General features: G+C 36.0%; 3 protein-coding genes across 4 annotated transcripts; 2 read left to right on the top strand and 1 right to left on the bottom strand.

Annotated features, from left to right (window-relative positions):
• Positions 1 to 166: 166 nt before the first annotated feature.
• LOC141679111 (uncharacterized) lies at positions 167 to 3,783 on the bottom strand. The gene is made up of 5 exons (XM_074485600.1): positions 3,458 to 3,783; positions 2,607 to 2,763; positions 1,754 to 1,804; positions 890 to 982; positions 167 to 428 (listed from the first exon to the last, which is right to left on the bottom strand). The coding sequence occupies exons 1-5, from the start codon at positions 3,622 to 3,624 to the stop codon at positions 363 to 365; spliced, it is 534 nt and encodes a 177-aa protein (XP_074341701.1). The 5' UTR covers positions 3,625 to 3,783; the 3' UTR covers positions 167 to 362.
• An 8,061-nt stretch (positions 3,784 to 11,844) lies between these two features.
• LOC141681025 (3-oxoacyl-[acyl-carrier-protein] reductase 4-like) lies at positions 11,845 to 16,840 on the top strand. 2 transcript variants are annotated; one of them, XM_074487088.1, is made up of 12 exons: positions 11,845 to 12,161; positions 13,601 to 13,743; positions 14,094 to 14,129; positions 14,225 to 14,278; positions 14,746 to 14,826; positions 14,900 to 14,945; positions 15,023 to 15,117; positions 15,194 to 15,226; positions 15,433 to 15,567; positions 15,672 to 15,765; positions 16,254 to 16,336; positions 16,541 to 16,840. In XM_074487088.1, the coding sequence occupies exons 1-12, from the start codon at positions 11,993 to 11,995 to the stop codon at positions 16,571 to 16,573; spliced, it is 1,002 nt and encodes a 333-aa protein (XP_074343189.1). In that variant the 5' UTR covers positions 11,845 to 11,992; the 3' UTR covers positions 16,574 to 16,840. The 2 variants fall into 2 exon arrangements, with proteins under 2 accessions (XP_074343189.1, XP_074343190.1); XM_074487089.1 differs by lacking the exon at positions 14,094 to 14,129 and having other exon boundaries at positions 11,847 to 12,161.
• A 303-nt stretch (positions 16,841 to 17,143) lies between these two features.
• On the top strand, positions 17,144 to 18,095 carry LOC141681027 (TLC domain-containing protein At5g14285). The gene has a single exon (XM_074487091.1). The coding sequence runs from the start codon at positions 17,194 to 17,196 to the stop codon at positions 17,998 to 18,000; it is 807 nt and encodes a 268-aa protein (XP_074343192.1). The 5' UTR covers positions 17,144 to 17,193; the 3' UTR covers positions 18,001 to 18,095.
• Positions 18,096 to 18,449: the final 354 nt, after the last annotated feature.

Raw genomic sequence — 18,449 nt, 5'->3', positions numbered from 1 at the left:
CCTAAAGAAATGAACGGGTTAGGTTTAATATGATTATACTACGGTCAAAACCTGTTTTCACCGTTGCAATAGGTTTATACCGAGGACCTGAACTTTCCATTTGATTAAATGGATAACCAAATATGCTCGGTTTTAACACTTGCATAGATCAGAACTATATATAGCATTGTGTATCAAAAGAATGAGAAATTTCATTGAATTACTATACTGCAATCAATAAGTGCACCTATGCTAACTATTTTGCAGATAACGTCTTTACATTCACAAGTGACATTACTTTTGACGACAAATTTACAACATACTAGCACATCTCAAACCTGCAGTATAAACGGAACTTCACTTCAGAAAAGTTCAAAGATCGACTACAAGCTTGTCACCAAATGAATAAATGTTGCCGTGAGTATACCCAGCACACCGCCAGCAATAACCTGCAGAACAGTTAAATTTCAGCTAACATAAACATTACTCATGTGCAGAAAAAATTTGAAGCTATAGTACGGTACCTACAGTTATTTCTTTACAACAATTTATGTAATGTGTCTGTGTGTCAAACACAACCATAATGTCACCAACAAGTACAAATTCAAATATATGCCATCATTTGGTCAAGTCAGATAATTTAGCTCAAAAGTTCTCTTCAGGTATCGTACAAAATAATTTGTATATTATTTTCTCTTTTTTCACAAGGTGGATGCCCTCTAGTTATGAAAATTTATATTTTGTAGATGGCACAATGACCTGCACTAGACTGGCTATCAAGGGATCAAGAGTTGTAAAGGGATTTTTAACCTATTATAAGCAAATAAAAATTCCACACAAATATCATAATTACTTATAATCAGTTATCGCATTAAAATTTTACAGTAACATTGATAAACTGTAAGGGAACCTGAGGAGGGGTGTGGCCTAAAAGCTCACGCAGCGGTCTGCTCTCAGCCAAGGGATGTTCCGCCGGAAGTTCATATACAATTTGATTAAGCACCTGAACAAGGAATTGGAATATTTATAAAAAGGATGCATAAATCTACCGGAGATGCTTTATATTATTAGTAAAAAATATTCAATCCATCATTACATTAGCTGTATGAAAGTTCTAAATTCATAGTGCTTGTTAAATTTCCGGTCACTCTAAATTGCATGGGCATCTAAATGTACTTTTCTGCATGCATATAGACGCATGTGAATGAAATCAGAAAAAAAGGTCTCCAAGAATTACTGAACATCCAGTCAATATGACTTGTTTTAGCTCTGAATGCAACCTAACCGACTACAAAAACATACAGGGGCGGACAGGTTACAGATATTTGAGCCCAAGGAGGCACGCACCCCTGAGAATTTCCTAAGTTTTATACTTAGTAGATTTACTAAGAAATTTTGTAAGCAGACCGGCCGATTTGATAAGGGGCCAGCAAGATTTGCTAGCTGAGTTACCAGCCACTCATTCATCAAAAGAATTACTCTAACCAAGGCAATAAAGGTCCAAACTCTAATTGCACAATATTATCCAAGTAGTTTCTCTTCTTTGTATTATTACTTCGCGGAAAATAACATCGAAACCAAAGCTTGACTAAGAAAGCAACAAGTAATCAAGCAGATGTTTAAAACTAATTGTAAAGATAAAAAAAAAATCTTACACTAATTTTTTATATTTATACATTTTAATTATATCTTTCATTTTGTTTTGTATAAAGGATGATGACTGGACCCCACGAGATTTAATAAAGACAAATATAGAAGGTGAAATATATATGACCTCAGCTTGGCGTCCTGCTTGTAATCTAATACCAGTTGCATCATACATCACCTGCCACAAAAGAAATCTCAAGTGTTTCACAAGGCAGGTCAATAAAATGAATCCAAAACATATACAGGTCCAAGTAGAAACATGAGAATTCTTCTTCTTATATCAGAAGCATGTAGCAAATTATATGCATGATTTGTAGTGATTTCACATCTGCTACAATAAAATAATTGGCCTAACAACAGAATATGCATCTCTTTATCATACAATCATATTGAACTTAGGGAGACGAGCAGTCAGGAAAAAACAGATAATGAAGAAGTTGAATACAAACAATAATTACTAATTGAAATTATACAATATAATCACAATCATCTTAATTCCCCGAGTAGAATAATTTGCAACTAAACAAACAGAGAATCTAGGCCAATCTCTACTCCAGAGAGTGAGATCCATTATTTTAGTTGGGGGGAGCCAAAATCCATGGCCCATGATTTTTTAGAGTTCCTATAAGATCTTGTAATTTGATTATCCGCCTTAAATGAAAGCAAAAATTACTCAGAGACTTAATACTAATAGGGACACATAACTAGAAGCAAAAAAGCAGAGAAACAACAAAATAAATTATGCAAAGGTACGCGCGCCACTACGTGGCAATAAAACATGAACAACTATATAAAAAAATTAATGGAATAAAAGTGGAAGACGTTTTAAATTTCAGGTAACGCTAAGGGACCCTCTTGATCCTTAGTCCCTCCACCACTGATTTTAAGTGTGAAGCGTCAATCAAATATGCACAATCATATGTTGGACAAAAACGGACAAACTAAATAACTTCCGGAATATAATCAAGATAAAGACATACAACACATGCTAGAACCAAGGCAACAGCAAATAAAGATCCCCCGACACCATCATGATATCCAACAGCTGCAGCAAGAGCAGCTACAGTAGCTGAATGAGATGATGGCATCCCACCAGATCCAACAAGTTGCTTCACATCCCATCGTTTTTCCTTGTACCTGAACATCTACAAACGTTTAAGACTTACAATGACAAAATACAAAAACAAAATAAAATTATGCACTCTCAATCAAATTATCTAGCTAAAGCATGCACCAAAATGATCTCGAGAAATAAGGATATAGCACCACTAGTATACAGTATACACACAGCAGAAGTCAATGACAGGAGGCAATTTATAACTACAATCGGACTATAGCGGTATAATTAGACATTTCGCAAGCTAAAACCTAGAGCACATTTCAGTACTAATATACAATAGGAGATAATATAGGCTATAAGTTTCATAATAAAACGAGATGAGCTAAAAAATGACTTGAAAAAGCACACAACAAAACGTTGCTATAAATTATTCGATCCACGGATAATACTTGTACATTTACATTTATGTAATTGAATTGTTTGATCAAATAATAAGGTGTAGGTAATTAATCAAAATATCAGGTCAAATAATCTATCATGTCTAGCTAGGTGCCTAAACATAGTTGCAATATATATTTAAACACAGGAGAGAGAGGGGGGGGGAGCGAGAGAGAGAGAGAGCGAGAGAGCGAGAGAGCGAGAGAGAGCGAGAGCGAGAGCGAGAGAGAGAGATAGAGAGAGAGAGAGAGAGAGGGAGAGAGAGGGAGAGAGAGAGAGAGAGAGAGAGAGAGAGAGAGAGAGAGAGAGAGAGAGAGAGAGAGAGAGAATTACCAAGAGGTGAACAGCTTGAAGAATTGAGCGAGGCAAAAAGCGAGAAGCGCGGAGATTAAAGCATAATTTCCAAACACACCGGCGGAAGAGGACGACGGAGACTGAGCCGGCGGAGGCGGCGTTGTTGTAATCGAAGCCGTCGTCAACTCAGCAAGCATCCCCCTCATATTCACCTTGTATTCAAAATATACAATTGTTGTGTATCTATGTGATTATCTTAACGCGCAGGTTCGAATTGAATCGGGATATAAACGATCAATGCATGAATGTTAATTGTAGATTTGTATGAGAGAGATGAAAGACAGAAATGTCCAGATTTGATTTATTAAACAAGCTTCATTAAATATTAATTGTATTAAATCTTTTTATATTTAGTATTACCTTTTTTTAATTAAAATATGTAACCTTTTATTCAATTATATTATTTCGTAAACACTTAAAATTAAATATACCTTTCTCATTAATACACCTAAATAAAAAACATTAATAAAAAAAATTACCAATATACTCACCATAACCCATATTTTACAGTTATTAATAACATTTATAAAAATATTCATACATTTTTATGAGTTATACGTATGGTTAAATTTCGGAAATCAAAACTGATCGGTTGAGATACCGATTTGTGATTTATCGATATTTTTTAAAAAAATTGAATAATTTATTCTTATTTGACAATTTAACATATAAATTATTTGTTTTGAATCGATTAATTGACAATTTTTAAGAAATTAATCAACTTTATGACATATGTTATATGCTAAATATTCAAATTAAGAATGCAGGTGCATTTATTAACTCGGAAAAGAAACCCGAATATGCCGATTCTCGGGTCAATTACATTTAGAATATCCTATCCTTTAGCCTTGTACGTTAGTCTTGCTTCTCAAATACAACAATTGAACGCTAGTTTAGAAAATTTCAGTCTTAATCATAAATAATTTCAGTTTGACATTATCTTAATCGAAACAAACTATAGTGTGTTTTAATTTACGGTGTTCTTTGTGTTTTTTATGCTAGGTGTCGACGGAGGATCTTCGTAATAACAAAATTCAAGGTTCGTAGCCGTGACGGTGGTTCTGATTAATGGTGGTTGGGATTGCTTATGTTTGTGGTGTCACATTTGCACTATGAACTTCTTACCCCTTATAATTTATCTATGTATCCGGAATCAAGTCAACGTAGTTTTTGGTGAACAAAAAACCTAATGGGTTTAGATTTCCCTTCCCGAGACACAGTAAAAAACCTACAGGAAACCGTATTCTACTAGATTTAGAAATGTTCGCCGATGACACCCAATCACAAAGGTCCAAGTCTCGTCCACAGCTTCAAGACTTCGCGGATATGGCATCTCCCCGGTCGAGGACAACCCTCCGCGATCTGATTTTTCTCTAATCCGTGGACGCAAGTGTAGCTGTGGTTCGCCTTAAATGTTGGACGCATCCTTATTCCCCGGATAAGGAGCCCTACCTAGGGATGTAATTCGAGTCGAGTCGAGTTTGTGCTTATTAAATTCCAGTTCGAGTTTTTTTTTAATCGAGTCGAGGTAAAAAAAAACAAGCCTGAAAACTATGTCCGAGCTCGACCCGAATAATAAACGAGTCGAGTTCGACCTACTCGCGAGTTTTCGAGTTTTTTAATCGAGTTTTCGAGTTTTTAAATAAGTTTTCGAGCTTATTCCATTTTAACGAATTCGATCTTGTCGACTTTTTTAATCGAGTTTTCAAGTTTTTAAACGAGTTTTCGAGCTCATCTCATTTTAACGAATTCGATCTTATCGAGTTTTTTAACGGGTCGTCGAGTTTATCGAGTTTTCGAGCTTATATGGATTATTATAGAGTTTTCGAGATTATTGGGGTTATTATCGAGTTTTTGAATTTTGACTTTGATTTCATAAAAATTATCCGATAACTTTATTTTATTTTCAAGTTCAACTTAAAAATATTATTTTTCTATTTAAAATGACAATAAAATACGAGGAGAATAACAATAACAACACAATTAATATTTTCAATACTCAACTTTTTCAATCAGTTAAACAATATTTCAATCTCATCTATTCATACATATTTTACAAATATATTATATCTTCATTAGAAAACATCTTAAATAAAATACGAGGATAATAACAATAATAAAATGTGATTTTTTTTGAACAAATTTGATTTTTGCTTGTTCAAAAATTGGCACCACGGAACACAGACCAAGAATCATAAGTACACCTCGATAAATGAATTAGCTCATATAACGAATAACTTTTTGTAGTCCCGACTTGGGGAAATGAGCTTAATGAATATCCTTGATGAATGCATTAACGATCAGTTATTTTAAAAGTCTTATACGAACAATGTAAATATAAATGAATAATCACCATATTTTAAATAATATATTCAAATTTTAATACATTTGATCTGATTAATAATTTTATACACATTAATAAGTTATATTTTCTCGAAAATACTTCTAAAATTTATTATGTCTCTCCTCAATCAAAATAAATCTAATACTTATGTGTAATACATGCAAAAATTCTCGAATATTATGATCATGTTGGAACAAGAGATGTGTAATTTTGTAATATATGTAAAAGTTCTCGGATGTTAATCGAGTGATTCATGGATTGACTGGTTGAAAAATAAGCTGAAATAATATTGAGATATTAAATACATGCTAATAATTCTAATAATATTTAAAATATATTAGTCTAATAATTTTACTTAATATAAATATATCTTTTCAATATTATTTATAATATTAGTAGCATTTTTAAATTAAATATGTAAAAGTCTCTCGTTCTAGTTATTAATTATTACATATTAATATAATTTTGTAAGTATTATATCTTGTACATAATTAACCTAAAAGAATTAATGTGATTTGATAGTTAAGAATAAAATAATCAACTGAGAAGTTGTATTATTACGTGATGAAACTAAAGTTCAATTATTTATATGATTTAGTCGTCAGAAATTTATTACACATTTTAAAGAGTTGGAATAAATAGTTAATTTAATAGTATAATGTGATGGTAACTTATAGTATAGAAACTCATAATTCAGATTTTTTGATTATATAATTATTTACTAATTAAATTTTTAATAATATACTTTTATTTCAAAACAAAAATAGCTTATAAAATTAAGAAAATTTATCAAATATATTCGAGTTTTCCAATTTTTTTTACAAAAATACGAACAAAGTTGCTTTTTAGGTTGCACCGCATTTTTGCAAAAAAAATTGTAACTTAAGTATTTTTGAAGAAACCCCTAAAATTAATTTTGTTGACGAAAATAAAGTTATTAAGCTATTATTTTAAAATTTGGATAGCACTTATCGTATATTTAAACTAATTATAGTTGAATTTTTCAAAAATAAATAAATTAAGCTCATATTTTTTAACATTTAACTATAAACAATAATTAAATATATTTTAACAAAATAATTCAATTTAAAATTGTTACCAAATATAATAAAACGTAATAATGCCGATATATTATGAAAAACCAGTAAATTAGTGTGTAAAACTAATTTTATTAGAAAATTGAATGACACATATATTAGCAAACACATAAATATTTATAAAAAAAGTAATCGAGCTCGAGTTCGAGCCGAGTCGAGTTCGAGTTTATCGAGTCGATCTCGAGTCGAGCCGAGTTTTCAAAAAAACTCGGCTCGACTCGAGTTTTTTATCGAGCCAGAAAATGTGTTCGAGCTCGAGCTCGATAACGAGTTTGAGTCGAGTCGAGCTCAATTTATCGAGTCGAGTTCGAGCCGGCTCGGTTCGAATAACACCCCTAGCTCTACCAGATTACAGGACAAGCGATCCCAAGTTTTTGGGTGTAAAGTGTAAGATACTATGAAGTCTCCCAACGAGAACACCCGTTGACTACAGAGACAGAGCCCCCAAAGCACACACCAGTGTTCACCCCACATCCCTAACGAGGACACTCATTGACTACAGGATGAGGCCTTCCGTCCAGGTATATCCCTGGATGTCTCTGACCACGGACACCACATTTTTGTGGTTGCATTACATAAAGGAGTTTTTTGATAGAGTACCTGCAACAAATATGTTAGTAATAATAATCTCCTTCCTTTTTGAAGCATTCAAAGAATTCGTCCAAACAATATGTTGAAGTTTTCTCCCGAGTCATTTTCTTCAATGAGGGCGCGCCCTAACACTTCTATGTGTTGGTGACACCCCAAAAAATCAGTCAAAATCCCTTTTCTCATACAATCTTGAGGGTGTGCATTCTGTATTCATGACATATTGGGTGTGTCCTTGAGTTCAAGGTCTCCCCTATTCATATCATTCTTAGGGTCCGCCCTGAGTTTCCAACGCATTCGTGATCCACAATACGTAGAAGGCACACCCTTCCATTTACGAGGGAAAGGGCTTGCCATATCCTTCCTTAATTTTGGGCACAAATGTCCTTATTTCATTCATTTGACCCCGTTTTCGACCCGTAAAACACTTATATTGAATTCCGGGCATAACACTTGGAATCAAATTAAGATATATTTTTAGGATGTTATGTGAGCAAATTAAAGTAAAAATAATTAAATCTACTTTTTATTGTTTTTTTCATCTATTTGCCAAACAATAAAAACTGTTTAGATTAAAGAGTTTGTTTCACTAAGCTCCAAGAGTCTAAGATCCGTGTTTACACTTGTTTTTTACTTTAAATTAAAAAAATATCTATTTGTGGAATAAGTAAAAAAATTAATTAAAATTAGAAAATTGTTTAAAATTAAAACATAATTACCTAAATGAATAATTTATCTGTTACTAGTTGTTACATTACACGGCAACCCTAAATGGATACCAAACTCTGAGTCACTTTTAGGTCTTGATGTCGGATCTTTCCCTTGTAAGTATTTCCAGAAATCTGTTCACACGCGCAACCCATCTATAAGAAAACTTTCAACTTCTCACCTGTTGCACCTCTCACAAAGGTTGACTCTGCATTGAACCTTTTGAAATATGAAGACAAGATTTCACCTTCCTTTTGCTTTACATTTGCCAACGTGATAACTGGTGGAGTATACTTCACATCATGAGAGCAAATGTGCACCTATGAATTACAGCTTTTGTTATCACCATGAGAGTATTGAAAACATGATAACAACTTTTCCTGTAATTTGGCGAGTTATCTATGTCGGGATTAAATGTGCACCTATGAATTAGGAGTATATCCCTACATGTATCAACCAAGAAAATATATGTAACATTTAGTTTGACTCTAATAGACAAGGCCAATAGCAAATATGTAAAGTTCTTAAAAGATTATTAGGTCTAGGGGCCATTTAATATAGGTTTCGTCAAATGGACTTTTCTAAATGGGCTGATCAAGTCATCATCTCTGTACGAGATTTTAGACTTGTTAAACAAGAAGCCTAGTTCAAGCATGTTGTTCCTCAGACGAATGTTGATTATCTATAAATATAAGGTATGTAGACACATAAAAAGAGTTGAACGTCAAGAGTTCAAAGAGATCAGCACCACTCTCTCCTTTTAATCTCAGTCACCTGAAAATACAAAACGATCATATGCCAACGTGAGAGAGAGAACCTCTTGGTGGAGTCCAGTCCCTAGATGACTCTCGGTTATTGAGCATGGTTGAGGGATTAGGCGGCAAAGAGCTGCTCGAAAGCTTGACGAACAAGCGAAAAAGCCTATCAATTCTTTTCTTTTTAGTTTAGGGTTTTTCCCTTACCGACAAGGTAGAGCGCTATTCGATGAAGAAAACAGACTTTAGTCAAGTGGTAAGGTAGTTCAGCTGGTTAGAGCAAAGGACTAAAAATATCCTTGAAGAAAATAAACTTTATGCTTTCTGGTTGGGAAGTGTCTCTGTCCTTTTCACTTCTTATTACTCTTTTCGTTTACTTTTTATAACATTTCTAGTACCAACTAATTCATCCGGGCGAGACATCTAACGATGGCATGATGCACCCATTCCTATGGCCATTCCTTTAATATTTCTGACTCTCGAGAGTCTATTTGTAGGATACTTGGCCAAAGTGTGACCCGTTACTCATGCAGAAGTATCTACTCGTTACGGAATCTCAGGAGGTCTGCCCACGGGAATCTGTGTTGAGCCCATATGCGCCTGAAATCCCATAATGTATAACACTAAGCGGGTGCTGCGCTGTGCTGCTTGAGTGCCTAAACGGCGATTATGCTACTGGTGTGAAGCCATTGTCTTTTGCTTTTGCCACGTCTGGCTCGAATGGATCTGGTTCCATAGGGTCCATGACCAGCTCATGATCATGAAACTTTTTGGTATGGTCACAAAATTTTTGAAAGCTAATTACAATTGTTTATCAAATTTTATCGATTTTATTTGAATTTGTCATAAAAAATTTCTCCGCTTACCATCGGGACAAATTTATATGAAGTTGGGATCATTAGTAAAAAAAATTGAACCAAATCTACAAATTAGAGTTTGTATAAAATTATTTTTTCCCATCTATCTACAAATTAGAGTTTGTAAACAAAATCAATCAGGATTTAGTATTGGGCTTAAAAGTTCACAACTCCTTGCTTGTAATCCAGATCTGATTTTAGTATTGGGCCCAAATGTTAACCAGTGAAATGTAACTGAAATTGATATATACTTACATTGTTCATATCGACACTGTATCTAGAGCCGTCCAAACGAACGGGCCGAGCGTGCCGGGCCGATTTTTGGACGGGCCGGTTAGTTGACATCTGAAACCGTGAACGGCACGCGAGGATATACGGTTCGGGCCGAGCCGGGCCGATTACAGAGTTGGAGGACTCGTGAACGGCACGTGAATAAAGCGAATAACACGGTTCTGGCGAATAGGCGGTTTGTGCGGTTAACAAACGAATAATTTGATAAAACTATTCCCTTGCGTATGTTTCTTCTTAACGTGTTGATGAGAAGAACTATGACAGTTTTATCACCTGAATATTATATCTATACAGTCAATTTCTTGAAACGCGTCAATTCTTGATCACCGCCTTCATCAAATTCAACTCCAAAAACTATACCCCCAACTCTCTCTCTCTCTGCCTCTTTCTCTCTCTCCCTCCCTGCCTCTCTCTCAGTCTCTCTCTTCCTCTATCTCTCTCTCTCAACAACAAACAACAAGTTTTGAAATGGGTACATCTTGGAGTAGCAATAACAACCCCAACAGAAGAAGAAACCAAAACAATCAATACCCACCATCACAACTAATCTCATCATCAACTACTTACACTACATACCCACCTGATCCTTATGGCAATCCCCCACAGCCTTACCCACCTTACAGAGGCGCCCATGGAACCGTTCTTGGTATGACTTCCAATATAAGAAATAATTTGTTCTTGGCGCGTGAACTTTAATCGCGATTTACGAATTATTCGCGGGCCGGTTAACCGCGAATAACCCCTCAATTTTCTGTCTGTTCGTCAACGAATTAGCCGGTTCGGGCCGGTCCGATTCCGGGCCGGTTCCGGTTTTATAAAATAGTGTTCGTATTCGGTTCGTTAAACTTGACGATTAGTGCCGAATAATTAACCGTTCGTTGACGCGCCGAATTAGGCGAATTTTGACGAGCCGAATTGCGAACGGGCCGAGCCAAACCGCTCGTTTGGCCAGCTCTGGGGTTATTCGCGGTTAACCGGCCCGCGAATAATTCGTAAATCGCGATTAAAGTTCACGCGCCAAGAACAAATTATTTCTTATATTGGAAGTCATACCAAGAACGGTTCCATGGGCGCCTCTGTAAGGTGGGTAAGGCTGTGGGGGATTGGCATAAGGATCAGGTGGGTATGTAGTGTAAGTAGTTGATGATGAGATTAGTTGTGATGGTGGGTATTGATTGTTTTGGTTTCTTCTTCTGTTGGGGTTGTTATTGCTACTCCAAGATGTACCCATTTCAAAACTTGTTATTTGTTGTTGAGAGAGAGAGAGAGGAAGAGAGAGACTGAGAGAGAGGCAGGGAGGGAGAGAGAGAAAGAGGCAGAGAGAGAGAGTTGAGGGTATAGTTTTTGGAGTTGAATTTGATGAAGGCGGTGATGAAGAATTGACGCGTTTCAAGAAATTGACTGTATAGATATAATATTCAGGTGATAAAACTGTCATAGTTCTTCTCATCAACACGTTAAGAAGAAACATACGCAAGGGAATAGTTTTATCAAATTATTCGTTTGTTAACCGCACAAACCGCCTATTCGCCAGAACCGTGTTATTCGCTTTATTCACGTGCCGTTCACGAGTCCTCCAACTCTGTAATCGGCCCGGCTCGGCCCGAACCGTATATCCTCGCGTGCCGTTCACGGTTTCAGATGTCAACTAACCGGCCCGTCCAAAAATCGGCCCGACACGATCGGCCCGTTCGTTTGGCCGGCTCTACGTCTGTATCACACTCTTCTCATTTTCCTAACCAATTATACACACACTATACATACAACAAAACTAACTCTACAATCTCTATTATAAACACACATCTGTGGCGACGTTTACAATTTCTCGTATCTCTCTCCCGTTAAATTCGATTCTCGCCGGCCGGAAAATCCAAATGGCGGCGTCAATTGCCGGATCGGCCGTCGCTGCTTTCAAATCCACCGGAATTGCTTCTCGTGTTTCCGGCGAACCGAAACTGTATCGTTTTGGAAAATCTGTTCAGTTGCAGAAGCAGCATAGCTTTGGTTTGGAATGTCGATTTAATAGCTCTTTTGCCTCGTCAGGTATAACTCGATATACCTGATTTTTTTATTGCTTGTAGGTTGTAAATGTGTTTGCATTTTATTGTTTTACTGTTTGCTTGTTTGTTCTGAAATAATCACCGGAGTGAGTTTACTAGTTTTTTTACAGTTAGAGTTATCGTAGTTCGTAATGTTAATCGTAAGAAGCGGTGGTAATGTTCATAGGCTTGTTTAATTTACCTAGTATGAGTTGATAACCTATTGCTAGTGATTGGCTCGTAAAATAAATGAGCTATCTCGAAGCTTGCTTAGGAGCTCGATAATTAAACAAGAGGAGTTCGAGTGATGGAATGGTCAATATGAATAGCTCGACTATCAGCTCAGGAGTAAGCTTGACAACAGACTCTTTGAGAAACTTATTATGAATAATGTACATGATTATAAAAAGAAATATAAATTTGAATGACTAAATATATGGAATTTTATTAAGTATCGTGTAAAATTCCGTTGGTGCAGAAGAAGTGTTATACTGAAAGCATTGATGCTATTGCCATATTTCATTGTAAATGCTTTGTTAAATGTGGTTATGTTTTAGAGTCACGGACCAACTAGGGCTCAAAATGAGACGGAGCTGTCGGATTCGATAAAAGCTTGTTTACAGAAATGACCTACTTTGAAGCTTGTTTAGAAGTTGAAGACTTAAACTACCAGAGCTTGAACAGTGAAAACCTGGTCATTAATTGTTTGGCGACAAACTTCTTAATAGGATTTTGAGTAACTTCTCTTTTATTAACTCTATAAATACATAACTTTATGAGAAATAATGTACAAGATGCATACCACAGGACTTTTAACAGATATGGACTAAAAATAAATATTTCGTTTATTAGATCATATGTAAATTAGTGTCAGGCTGGAAGTCTAGTTTGTGTTTCACGAATCTTTAAAAGAGCCTAGATTTACCATGACCTTATGCTCGGTTTGGAAGCTCGAGTTCAGTTAATCTTACGAGAGCAGGCAAAGCTTGGCTAGGCTTGACTCGGTTCGTTAAAACCCCAGAGTCAACCTTGTAAATACATTTAGAGTGCTGAAATATATGGCTGCAATGCATGTAGGTGTTTGGGTCGGGCATAGGTTTTTGTGGCACCTTGCTTCAAGTAACTGCTAGGTACTACTGTGTGTTTGGGGAAGGTTGATCTTAACAGTGTTAGGTTAGCCCAATTTTTAGGAACATAGAATTTGAGTCTGCTAATTTTATAAAACTAGGTGATATGAAAAGTAATATGCTAGTAAAAGCCTATTTTATGAGTTTAAAAATGGAAAATGCTTTGAACTGTCAAAATCTGATAGGATAAAAGAATTGTTCCAGTAATTTGCTTTCTTTCTGCAATTTGTTTGTCCTTCCTGTTTAATATACTTAACCTGAACCAAGCTTATAACACTTTTAGAATGCCGAGTAATGTCAAATTCAACTCATGTAGGTGTAAGATCCCAGGTTGCTACAATTGAGCAAGCAAGCGTTGAAGGTACAAAAACCGTGGAAGCTCCTGTTGTTGTTGTGACAGGAGCTTCTAGAGGTATTGGGAAGGCAATTGCTTTGGCTTTGGGAAAAGCTGGTTGCAAGGTCAGAAATTCTAGCATCTAGCCGATACTGCATGTGACATGCTTACATTGATGTGCATATTCCTTTCTTATTCGGTGCTGTCGAGTTGATCAGAGTAACCAGTGTCAAACTTTTATTTTTATGGTTATGGAGTAGTCAAACAGTATTATTTTTGAAAGGTTTACATTGATGGACACACTCCTATCTTATTCGGTGCTGTTGAGTTGATCATAGTAAACAGTGTCAAACTTTTATTGTTATGGTTATGTGGTAATCAAATAGTACTATTAGCTCTACGGTGTACACCGGTACTTGTCTTTTATAGTTTGTCATCATTTCTAATAAAAATACTTTTTTTTTTTATTTTAAAGGCCACTGTGTTTATCTTTAAAGCTTTTATGAAAAAGGTACGTGATGTAATCTTTAAAAGATACCGAGGTCGGCTTAAAAAACTAGTTTTACTTCGCATACTGTGAAATTTGATCATTAAGTCTTGGCGCAGGTTCTGGTTAATTATGCTAGGTCATCAAAGGAGGCAGAAGAAGTTTGTAAAGAGGTGAATACTAAAATTGTGCATCTCTTATTATCTTTCAGATATGTATCTTAAGTAAAAGTTCTCCACCAAAAGATGCAATATATATTTTATAACATTCCAGAGATCAAAAGTCAAGGGAATATTTGTTTATATGATCAGAATGTGTTGGTTACTGCGGTTTATTGGTAAAATTGAGTAGCGGTTTCTACGTTGTCTTTGGGAAAAACTAGTGTATCATGCCTCTTGACTCTTTCTCCAAATTATATTTCACTGATTGGACACCGTCTATCGCTAATGACTATAGACTTGCATCTTGTGAAATATTTCGATCCATCGAATTTGAGATAAATCTATCCAGTTTTTTGTATTAAGTGTTTTTGATGACACATAGTAATGCGGTATTACTAATACCAAGTGCTGATAAATCAGTTCATGTCGTTGTTTGTATAATATTGATCTACAGAATTGATGATGCTGTTATGTTGTAGATTGAAGCTTCTGGTGGCCAAGCTCTTACTTTCGGGGGAGATGTCTCAAAAGAAGCAGATGTTGAGTCGATGATAAAAACGGTAAGGATATTTCTATCTGTTGATTGTTTAGTTTGAATGATGCTCTGTTGATGTTCTAATTTTATATATGCAGGCAGTTGAGGCATGGGGAACTGTTGATGTGTTAATAAACAATGCAGGTCAGATATTGCTTGCTCGTCTCCCGTGACATATTGCCGAAATTTATTTGATGTTTATGTGTAGTAAAATATTTCAGGTATTACCAGGGATGGATTGTTGATGAGAATGAAGACAGCCCAGTGGCAGGAGGTGATTGATCTGAACCTGACGGGTGTGTTCATCTGCACACAGGTTCGTTAAAAATATTTCAAATTTTACCAGGAATAAATTCGTTCCTTGTGTGTATCTGAGATATTTTTTTTTGCAGGCAGCAGCCAAAATTATGATGAAGAAAAAGAAGGTATACACTTTTTACTCGACAGTCTTTAAGTTTTCTGCTTTTTGCTGAACATGTGATGTAGATAAGGTCATAAGGCTGGCGTAGTCTTCTCGATTCTCAAATGTGAAACAATCAAACTGTTGGTTTTGAATTTCGCTATATAGCTTTTACAATTGAGCATTATCTTTCTGCCATGGACTTTAATTCCGTGATGGCTTTTATCTCAGGGGAGGATAATAAATATAGCATCAGTTGTTGGTCTTGTTGGCAATGCCGGGCAAGCAAATTACAGTGCTGCAAAAGCAGGGGTAATTGGTTTCACCAAGGCCGTGGCAAAGGAATATTCAAGCAGAAACATTAATGTGAGTGTCCACAAGTATTACCATATAGCGAAGAAACAGTGAGATGCAATTGTTGATTGATGATAGTCATGGGAAATAAATTTAAAACCGCCTTTCATACTTAGGTGAATGCGGTGGCTCCGGGATTCATTGCATCAGACATGACTGCCAAGCTTGGGGAAGACATTGAGAAAAAGATTTTGGGAACCATCCCCTTGGGTGAGATATTAACAAAATATGTGCTTTTTTTGAGCATTTTATTTGTTTGTCAGAGTTAAGGCATGGTTATCTTGCATCGTTTCACTCCAGTTTTTAGTCATTGAGCTTACTGGAAAATATAGTATTTATTCTTCTCCCAATGATGAAATATGAACCAATTCCCTAGCTCAGTTTACCCTTTATCATCGATGCGTTAAAATCTGCTTGTTCACGGTTCACCTACATGTAACAATATGTCCATTTTGAATATGCCTGGCTTATGTTGAATTTTTTTATTGTGGTAGACTGGTATATCAAGGAATATGAATGTTTCAACTTGTTATATTAGTCAGATGTATGCACTACACGTAGGCACATCATTTTGATTTTAAATTGCTTCGTGACTGCTCCTTTATGTGTGACCCCTAACTTGTCTTTTTAACAACGGATAGCTTCATGGAGAACATATAGAATCATTGCTAACCACTTTCCCTTGATACAAAATCCAGGAAGGTATGGACAACCAGAAGAAGTGGCCGGATTGGTTGAATTCTTAGCTCTTAATCCTGCTGCTGCCTACATGACTGGGCAGGTATGTAACACGACTATATTTCATTCGATTGAGCAATTTATTTGGCTAAATTAGTTCCAGAACTTGATCTTTGTTCATATGTTAAAGCTTCCCCCATCCTTTCTGTCACTGCAAAATTCGATACAAGGCAACTTTATTTTATTTTCTTTCTGTACCCTTCTATAAGCTGTGAGTGAGCGTATCAATTGTTGTGCTGCCTTGCAGGTTCTTACTATCGATGGAGGAATGGTGATGTAAGATCCCTGCTGCGAGGTGTACCTACTTAAATGCCAAACTATACCGGTATAAGTTATAGCTGCTTGTTATCTAGCTGGCAGATATGAGTAGATTACTAGGTGGAAGCTAATGTAGCATATTTGGCTTCATATAGCTTTAATTTTGCGACATGTTATTGTGTATTAAACGAGGGTTGTAAAAGCCTATATCGAGGCTCGATATACTGCTTGCACATACTACTTGCACATGCACATCTGTATTTTCATTTGTTATCTTCTAATTATTTCAGGAGGATGCGAATATCTACGCGAGTACACGCATCTTTAAGGTTGCGGTACTGGTACGGATAAGAATATCCTGTAAGCATATCTAGAATCAAAACGTGCACGCCTCAGATTAAACAATTTCATATTTATTTAAACTGTTCATTATATATAAAAAAGCTATTGCAATACAAATAGCTTCTTTTTTGCCAGTATAAATTTATTTTTTTTAAAAAAATTAGCTACCTAATATTTTCACTTGGTATTATCCATCTAGGATATTCCTAGTAGTTAAGATTCCAAAGGTATCATGCTATAAATTACTACTTACCCTCTCTGGAGTGGATAGCAATTTCAGTTTTAGCTCTTTACATAAAGATGGAGAAAATCTTGAATGCCTTGATGAGCACTTATATAGGATCAGATACGTTGACTCTCTATAGCTCACCCCTTGCTACATTCATATTCATGTTCCTCATCATCTATCTCTTCAGTTACTTCAAACTATTCAGTTCATGGGACTCCAAACACAGAGCTGATGCCTCAAGTTCTTTCACCTCTCTAGCTCACGGAACCCCAGCTGTTGTTTTATCCGTTTTCGCGATATTACAGGACTCAGAGTCCCAGTCCCAGTCCCAGCTCTCTGTTTTCACTTCTCCGAATACCATGTTCCAGAACATGGTACTTGACTTCAGCATTGCATACTTTGTCATAGATCTTCTACACTACATGGTCTTCTTACCAACTGACATTCTCTTCATTGCTCATCACTTAGCCACTCTCTACGTTTTCGCGACATGTAGATTCGTGGTTTGTCATGGCTCAGTTCCGATTCTCGTTCTCCTCATTCTCGCTGAGATCACTAGCGCTTGTCAGAACACCTGGAGCCTTGCTGGATACCGAAAATCCGACTTCCCTGCTGCCAGAAGACTGCATCAGTTCTTGTCTCCGCTGTTTTACGGGTTTTATACAGTTGTTAGAGGGGTTCTTGGACCATTGTTTGTGTACAGAATGGGTGTTTTTTACACCAGTGGTGCTGCAGATGGTGCAGTTCCCAGGTGGGCTTGGATTTCTTGGATGTGTGTGATTGTTTGTGCAGTCTTGCTTAGTATATTATGGATTACAGACAAATGGATAGCATTTTACAAGTCTAATCACAAAATGAAAAACATGATACAGAATTGAAGGTAGATAATCAGGATCAAGCATTATTGTTTTTCTTTTATCGTAAGAATTCGGAGCCGCTATCCTTCGGGTTCGCACTCCCCAGTTTACTTAAACGACATGCTCTGGTGCAGGTAGGATTATGATTCGAATATGTGATCAAGAGGATAATTATCCCCTGTTTAATCAATTAAGCCAACCCTCACGAACAGATAAACATTGTTGATCGATTAATCAACAATTAATCATTGTTGTTAATTTAGTTGATTTATTTTATTTCTACACGTAAGCTCTGAAAACTTGTATCAATGGGAAAGGTGTTCACTTATTGCTGTACTTATCTTTCTCTATTGCAAGTTTGTGATTGGTTGCTTTGTAAATAATTGCTACTTGCTTAATTATTGAACTCTTGGCTGCTAAACAGTTCCAAAGTGTACATCATTTGTGGGGGCAGAACATGTAAAACGACA

The sequence above is a fragment of the Apium graveolens genome, chromosome 8, assembly GCF_009905375.1.
Source record: "Apium graveolens cultivar Ventura chromosome 8, ASM990537v1, whole genome shotgun sequence".
Taxonomy (NCBI): Eukaryota; Viridiplantae; Streptophyta; class Magnoliopsida; order Apiales; family Apiaceae; genus Apium; species Apium graveolens.
Note: the sequence above shows the minus strand (reverse complement) of the source record. Positions and strands in the feature narration are given on the sequence as shown.

Coding starts and splice junctions, on each gene's coding strand:
- LOC141679111 (XM_074485600.1), bottom strand. CDS start 3,624: ATGAGGGGGATGCTTGCTGAGTTGACGACGGCTTCGATTACAACAACG. Junction 1,805..2,606: donor CCTTGGTTCTAGCATGTGTT/GTATGTCTTTAT, acceptor CTTTTGTGGCAG/GTGATGTATGATGCAACTGG. Junction 429..889: donor TAGGCCACACCCCTCCTCAG/GTTCCCTTACAG, acceptor ACTGTTCTGCAG/GTTATTGCTGGCGGTGTGCT.
- LOC141681025 (XM_074487088.1), top strand. CDS start 11,993: ATGGCGGCGTCAATTGCCGGATCGGCCGTCGCTGCTTTCAAATCCACC. Junction 14,279..14,745: donor CAGAAGAAGTTTGTAAAGAG/GTGAATACTAAA, acceptor GTTATGTTGTAG/ATTGAAGCTTCTGGTGGCCA. Junction 14,946..15,022: donor TGTGTTAATAAACAATGCAG/GTCAGATATTGC, acceptor AAAATATTTCAG/GTATTACCAGGGATGGATTG.
- LOC141681027 (XM_074487091.1), top strand. CDS start 17,194: ATGGAGAAAATCTTGAATGCCTTGATGAGCACTTATATAGGATCAGAT.